This window comes from Rattus norvegicus, chromosome 15 (assembly GCF_036323735.1).
Source record: "Rattus norvegicus strain BN/NHsdMcwi chromosome 15, GRCr8, whole genome shotgun sequence".
Taxonomy (NCBI): domain Eukaryota; kingdom Metazoa; phylum Chordata; class Mammalia; order Rodentia; family Muridae; genus Rattus; species Rattus norvegicus.
Window position 1 is genome coordinate 31,293,903 of NC_086033.1, and position 7,920 is coordinate 31,301,822.

Here is a 7,920-nt window from a genome sequence, read left to right on the forward strand (position 1 = left end):
AAACAAGGAATTCTCAGCTGAGGAATCTCAAATGGCTGAGAAGCACCTAAAGAAATGTTCAACATCCTTAGTCATCAGGAAAAATGCAAATCAAAACAACCCTGAGATTCCACCTCACACCAGTCAGAATGGCTAGGATCAAAAGCGTAGGTGATAGCAGATGCTGGTGAGGATGTGGAGATAGAGTGAACATCATTCACCTGATAAGACAACTTCATACAATCTACAGTTCCATTGAAACTGATTGAGGTGAGTCTGAAGTCATTCAAGCCAGTCCCAGGAACGTGGGAGAGTTCTGTTCTCACCACTTGTATTGAGCATTGTCCTGGACGACTATGTTCAGTGCAATGAGACGAAAGGAAAATGAAACTCTTTTATAGGATAAAGAAAGGACTGTTTTGCAGACAACATGAATGCCATTAGTGATGTCCAGGGAGTAAGGAGGTAGAGAACATGGTAGCCAATACTCCTTGGCTCAACCCTCAAGTAGAGTAGAAGGGGAACTGTGTGACCCAAAATGCAGACTAGGGCTTAACCATGATATGGTGCAAGAAGTTGTTATAACCAGGAGATACTCAGCACATAAGCTGCTCAAACTGGAGAAAACGAGCAGTGGAAGATCCTGCCACAGCCTGGCCTGTGAGACTGTGACATGGGAGAGGATGTGTTCTGACTGCTATGGAGTCATCTCTCCTTAAGGCAAAGGCTACCTAATCTGAAACAACGTGAGATAAATAACCTGATGAACTCTGTTGTCAGGGCCTATAGGAACATTTAGACATCTCCATCTGAGGTCCCCATAAATAACCAGAAATATGAAACAATACTATAAACATAGGCACTGCTGATGAAACTGGAAGTAAGAGAAGCTGTATTTGATCCCTAGTTCCCTGGACCAGATAGAACTGTGTTCACAGACTTGCTTCAGGGGAGACTTTCAGACAGGGATGTAGCTTTTGTGGCTTTGTTGAGTCCCATTGTAGGAGGTGATCTTTCTGAAGTAGGAGCAGTTGTGGCAGATCCGGACTACATAGATAAGCCTGGAAATCAAGTTTGTAAAGTGATAATAAAACCATCGAGAGGAGACTTTAAAAAATTCAAAGCCATGAAAGAGATTCACCTGGATCCCTTGAAGACAAATGTGACAAGATATGCGGCAAGTCCATGCTCCTGAGGGGGGAAAAACTTTACAGAAAGTCAAATGCTATGCTGATGAGCTTCTGGAAGAATAAAGTCTGAGCGAGGGTTCACAGAAGGCATCAATGACAACACGGTTGAAATAAAAAAAGACTAAGTCTGTCCCCAGGGTGGACAGTCACGCCCACAGTGCAAGCTGTGTACATTACTCTCCCACAGCAGTTTGGTAAGGATGGAAATTGTTCATCCACTCTAGAGCTCCCACAGAAGCAAAGTGTGGCTGAGAAACACAATACAGATGGCTATAGCTGTAGCGCCTGTTCAGAGCATGCAAGACCGCAGGCTTCCATGGCACTAAAATATGGTGGGGGTTGGGGGGAACACTGGGGGAGTGATTATAGCTGTAGCGCCTGCTCAGAACCTGCCAGACCCAGAGCTCTCTTAGCACTCAGGTGTGTCTGAGAAAGAGATAATAACAGCAGCTTCAGCCCAGAACCTGTCAGACCCAAGTAACCAAATCAAGTGTCAAGTGCAAGATATCCCTTGGACCTGGGTCAGGTCAGTTTGAGCCAGATACACTAAACCCATTGGGGTGGAGAGATACACAGTGCCCCCATGAACACATCCCAGGGTAAGAGAGCAGGAATACTTATGAAAAAATGACTGTAGATTACGGAAGGCCAGATAAGCTAATACCTCCCATCCATACTCACGTACCAAATATTGAACCTTTAAGAAAATGATTGACACATGTGATAGAATTTTTTTCAGGTTGTATTGGACCTTACCAAGGGTTTACTTTATTAGTATCCTCTTGTGGCTGGGATCTCAAGACAATTTGTATTCACCTGGAGTGGTCAACAGTAGACCTTCAGAGTACTCTCGAGACTCACCTTTTCAGTCCCACTCTTCATGGGATGGTAACCAGGACCTTGCTTTTAATGGGAACATGGTTCAAACAGCAGTATAGTGTAAGAGTTATATGCGGAATATGCCTGATAGTTTTCAATGAGGCAGATACAGTCAACTAAGTCCTCCTGGTTACCAAAGGTTATCAGTCCTCTGGTGCCACTGGATTCATGTAAAGTCTGGTCACATGTGAACCAACATAGGTTGGAAAACCTGCTGTCCAAGTACTTGAGGCCTATTCCCAACTGTAGCCTCGGCAGAGAGGTGCTTTGACAGGTCGTGTGCACAAGTTGAATTGTCCCATAAGAGATTGCCAAGTAGAACCCTCCTGACAGAGAGGAATGCAACATTTCTGCCAGTAACCCCATTAAAAGCACATTGGGTCATCAAGTTAGACCTTGACAAAACCATTGCTTTGCCTATCATAGGTTTGCTTTCTGAAACCAATAGGTATATCCACATTGTGCACCACCCCCAAGAAAAGTCTGTCACACAAGAGCGTCCCTTACACAGGCAACCAGAGGTGTGAGTTAATGGGTGGGGCAGCCATGTTATGTTTAGAAGACAGCATTTCTCGGAGCTTGTCTCATGCTTCTACACTCTTTCCACCATGTTCACCGGGAGATTGGGAGATCGGGAGATGGGAAATTGACGTAGATGGCCCAAGTATACATGAGCATGTACACTCACTTATGCTCAGCCCTGTGGGGAGTCACGTGTGTCTGCATTAGCCACCACTCGGCAAAAAAGAAACGTCTCTGACCAAGGTTAAGAGCAGAATAAAGCTACATGTATAATGTAGGAATAAAGGACATAGTTTGACAGTATGACCATTTAGTGAAATAACGCCAATAACTCCACCCACCTCCACCCACAGCCTATGGTTCCGTCCATTTGTGGGCTTTTGATAAGGTTTACAGTACCAGATACGAAATCTCTCCTATGGGAAAGCAAGCCAGCAGGGAGTTTCCTAATCAATGTTCTGCAACAAGTGGACAGTACTTTTCCAAAATAGAGTCTTAACATTTAGATCTAGTAGGTAACCAAGAGCAACAGCGATAGCTGGTGCTGTTTTGAATGCCTCTGGGGCTTCCCTGACCAGTCACTCATAGGAAAGTATCTCGTGCCTGGGGCTGAGATTTTAATTACCTATGTCTTCTGAGAGCAACACTGTCCAACCATGCAGAGAACTAATGACCAAACTCACTTTCTATGTTACAGACATGCATATTAGCTTGCGAACAGTAAATTTCCATTAGACTTATTCACATACATTGAGTTTTAGCTAACCCACCTCTCCTCCCTAGCTCCTTTTCCCCAGCTCCACTTAAAGCTTTAACACACAGTATCCCCCATTTCCTTCATACCACCTGTTATAACCCATTCTAATTATATTTTCTTTACCTGGGTTGCTAGAATGTAAGGTTTGTGTCATAGGAATTAAACGTACCAAAAAAAAAAAAAAAAAAAAAATCCTCATTACTGAACGTTTTTCAGTCTAGCCAAAAGGTGGCAGTGTTTTAAAAGGTATCTGGATTATATCTCTGGGGTGCTGAGCAGAGAAGGAGGTAGTCTGAGGCGGTATCTTTCCTGAGCTCAGCAGCCACTCCAGCAGAAAGGCATTCAGAGAAATCTGACTCTGTTGCACTCACCAGGGCCAAGCGATGGGGATGCTCCTTCAAGTGCTTGTTGGGCTATTGATGTTTCCGGCTGTCTGTGAGTACACATTTCATTTGGAAAAGTGGCAAAGTGAGGGTGACCTCCTGAGGGCCTCTCTGTCCTGGGGTAGAGGCTTTTCAGAACACACACGCGCGCGCGCGCGCGCGCGCACACACACACACACACACACACACACACACACACACGCACACATACACGCGCGCGCGCACACGCCAGACCATAATGTAGGTTGATATAATGATGCTGTTATTTGGGAAACGTGGAGTGGGGCGGGCAGGGGTATTCACCATCTCTACTACAGCCAGTAAGATTTCATTACTGCGTTTTGTGTTCTCTTTTTATTGCCTTGTTGTACAGGGGTCAACACCCAAAAGTTGCAGCAGAGTCCTCAGTCTCTGACAATCCAAGAAGGAGATGAACTCACCATGAGCTGCAACTCATCGTCGTCTTTATATGCCTTACACTGGTACAGGCAGGGGAGGGATGGCGGTCCCATCTTCTTGGTGACATTACAGAAAGGAGGCGATGAGAAACGCAAGGACAAAATAACTGCTAAACTGGATAAGAAAATGCGGCAAAGTTTCTTGAGTATCCAAGCCTCCCAGCCCAGCTACGCAGGCACTTACCTCTGTGCAGGGAGCGCACAGTGGTCTATAGACTGCCGCGGGCTGTCTCCAAACCTGCAGCTGGGCCACAGCTGCTCTGACACAGGGCCCCTGAGGCAGGACTAGAGCACTTGCCAAAATGAGAGACTCGAGGGTGCAGTTGTCTCCCTACATAGCAGGTACAGCTGTCTCGTCCCATCGGAGGAGTGGGCATGATGCAGTGGAAAGCTGTGTGTTTAGTTAGCATTTAAAAGGACTTTTTTTTTTACCAGTAATGTTGCTTTTCAGTGGGTAAAACCTCAAGCTGTTCAAATTTTCAAATACACAAATGGCACGAATTGCAGTAATTTAAACATATGCGCAAATCCCATGCCTCATTGTTCCGAGGAAGGCGCTTCCCTCCTGCTGTTTAACCTACCTTACTAACAGAAACTCTGAGCCGTTCCCTATGCCTTTGGGAACATGCTAAGACTATTTCACGACTCTTGGCAAGGCAGTACTGTTAGAGAGAAGACTCATTACAGGCAGAAGTTCTTTCAACATTTACATGGTGAATACAGAAATTACCCAACTGATCGAAAGACAGATGAATAGCGACCTCACCGGCCTTAGCCTGCCCCGCTAGTCTCATTCGCATTCCATTCTCTGGATTTCCCCGAGCACATGGAACTAGACGATCTTCCTACTTTGCTTCAATACGAAAAGGAGCAACAGCTTCCTTCATCTACTCGCTCCACACCTCTTAGACTGCTGAGCCTGTTCCAAAGCACTGACCTAAGTCGAGCAAAGTCGGTAGGCTAGAGGGAAAGAGTTCTTGTACCTCTTGAAGATGCTAAAATGCTCAAGCAAGGAAGGAAGCAGGCCTGATGGTTGCAGAGTATGTGAGGGCCAACCAAGACCTATGCATTTCTAAGGTTTCATTTTCCCCTTATAAAACTGACACAATCATACTATTTCGCTCATGCGAATTACATGTTAAGCAACGGATACATTATCTACACTTCACTTAATAGTTAGAATAATATTTTCTTTTTCTTTTGTTTTCCTTTTTTTTCCAGTATAAAGCTTTGAGGAAGGGGACAAGGGACAGGACCCATCCTTGGCAGCCACTTTCCTTAAGGTGCTGATACCTGTTACCCCATGGTATAAATGTGCATCCCTTCTACTTGTCCTTGGAGACCTTGAGCAGCTCCAAGGCATACAAAGTGCATACATCTAGAATCACACAACGGAGCCTCTGCTTGCGGACTTTCTCCATCACTTTGTGACCACTATCAAGGCGCTGGGGCAGCACAAGGCAATGGCTACTCTTCTTTGATGGCAGCAGAGGCAGGAAGGACCTAAAAATAATATTTACACCGTTAATAAAATGGCAGTCTCAAATTGACCAAAATTCTCCAGATAATATTTTCCGAAACTGATCAACATGGTTCCAATCTACTTGTGGGGGTCTCTGTTCCTCAGATTCAGAGAAGGAAATAGAATGTTCCTGCTCTCAGAAATTGCCTAGTGATAGGGCTTTAAGGAAAGTTGTGTATAAAGTGGAAATCATTTTTTATGTTGGCTAAAGCCAGCACAATTAACATATATTCTGTGTGCAGTGTTTGCTTTGATTTTTCTTTGTTTTGGTAATAATGTTTGCTGGTTTGTTTTGGGTTTTATGTGTGTTTAGCAAATGCTCTACCACTGAGGTACAATGTCAGCATGAATGTTTTCTGCTTTAATTTTTTTAAAAACAAAAAGAGATGTTAGCATGCTGAGAAGATGGCTCATTCAGTTAAAGTGCTGTCCCCACATACATGAGGGGACACATCAGTACCCTGGTAAAAAGTTAAGAAGGCAACCTCAAGGGGGGAGAAAGGGAGGAAGAGGGGAGGTAAAGGGGATGGGGGTGGAGGGAGAGGGGTACATGATCTGGTATTGGGTCTGGGAAAAGGACTGAAGCCCTAAGGACCAGCAGAAAGAGTGAAAACAGGTGACCTCAGGAGGAAGGAGGTTGGGAGGACCCTCTAGAATGTACCAGAGTCCTGGGCAGGGAGAGACTCTCAGGACTCAAAATGGGGAACCCAAGATAAAATGCCCTACAGTGGGGAAAGGGAACTTATTGAATCCACCTCTAGCAGAAACACAGGGCATCAAGTGAGGAATGGGGTTGCTATCCCACAGCCAAAGGTCTGACCCATAATTGTTCCTGTCTGAAAGAAATGCAGGAATGGAAATGGAGAAGAGCCTGAGGAAAAGAAGGTCCAGCGACAGGCCCAAAGTGGGATCCAACTCAAGGGGAGGCTCCAAGACCTGACACCATCACTGAGGCTATGGAGCACTCACAGAAAGGGACCTATCAGGACTGCCCTCCAAAGGACCTAACAAGCAGCTGAAAGAGTCAGATGCAGATATGTATACCCAACCAATGAACAGAGGCTGCCAACTATTCATCTGACAGGCACTTGACATCTAAAATAGATTAAAATAAATAAATAAATAAATAAATAAATAAATAAATAAATAAATAAATAAAAAACTCAAGAGAATAAAAAACTAAAATAATACAATCAGTAAGTGGCTAAATGAATTGAACAGACAGCTTCAACCAAAAAGAAATGTGTGTCTTTGTGGTAAGGTACTTACTTAAGCATGCAAGGTTCTTGGTTTGATTCTCAAAACAGAAGGGAAAGAGAAGGAAAAGGAGAAAGGACCAAGATGCCACATCAATATCATCCTTTAAAAGAGAGACCCTGCGAGTCTCTGTTTTAATGGATGAGGTTGTGATAGTATTCAAGGTTTCATTTTCTTCTGTGAAAAAAGCTAGAATGAACAAACTGCTGTGTTAAAAGTCAGCACCAGCCTCCTGTCAGCCTGTTTGCCTTCTCTGTCCCTGTTGGAGTCTTCTCTTTCTGTGTTGGTCTCTGCTTTTCCTGATATGAGAGTTTTAAATGTCTAGTGGTCCTGGGGCAGCCATGCATCCTTAATGAGTTATAAATCTGAGAAATATGATTTGCATTCCTATTTTCAAATACCTGCCCACTTCACTCTCAACTAAACCTAGTTTCCAGATTCAGGCCCCTTTTCCTGTAGAACATAAGCTTGCTTCCGTAAAGTGTAGCTCTGCTTTCTCCTGCAACATGACTCATCCTTCATGCTTTCTGGGTGAAGACCACTGTGCAGCCCTTCGCCTCCATCTTCTGTGGTAGCAACTGTCCTCATTATTATCAAGGCTGTCAGAGGGTCCACGTTTCTGTTGGAACTCTGTTCCATATGCCTGCATAATCTGACTCTGGCAAGTGAGTCCAGCCCCATCCCTCTCCCCAATCATCTCACACTCCCACATCCCTTGTTTATTCTGTAGAACTTCAAACCACATGTTGTCAAAACTGCCACCTTGGTGTCACTAATCACAGAAAGGAGCATGAGAAAAATACTTTTCTATGTGCATGGCTTCCCAGAGATAAGTTAAGTTGTTCCTGGACAGTTTCTTCTCTCCCTCATGTCTGTATAGTTCTCTCACATGCCCGGGGTACTTGGTGAGTGTGCTCATTAAAGAACTGGGGAGAAACGAGATTAGTGAAAGAAACTGAAAGCAGGATCAAAA

The 7,920-nt window shown here is 44.4% G+C and overlaps 1 gene segment (V, D, J or C); it reads left to right on the plus strand.

Annotated features, from left to right (window-relative positions):
* Positions 1-3,610: 3,610 nt before the first annotated feature.
* Positions 3,611-5,715, plus strand: Trav34l (T cell receptor alpha variable 34 like). The segment is given in 2 exon segments: positions 3,611-3,762; positions 4,084-5,715. Coding segments are annotated over 2 exon segments (426 nt in total).
* Positions 5,716-7,920: the final 2,205 nt, after the last annotated feature.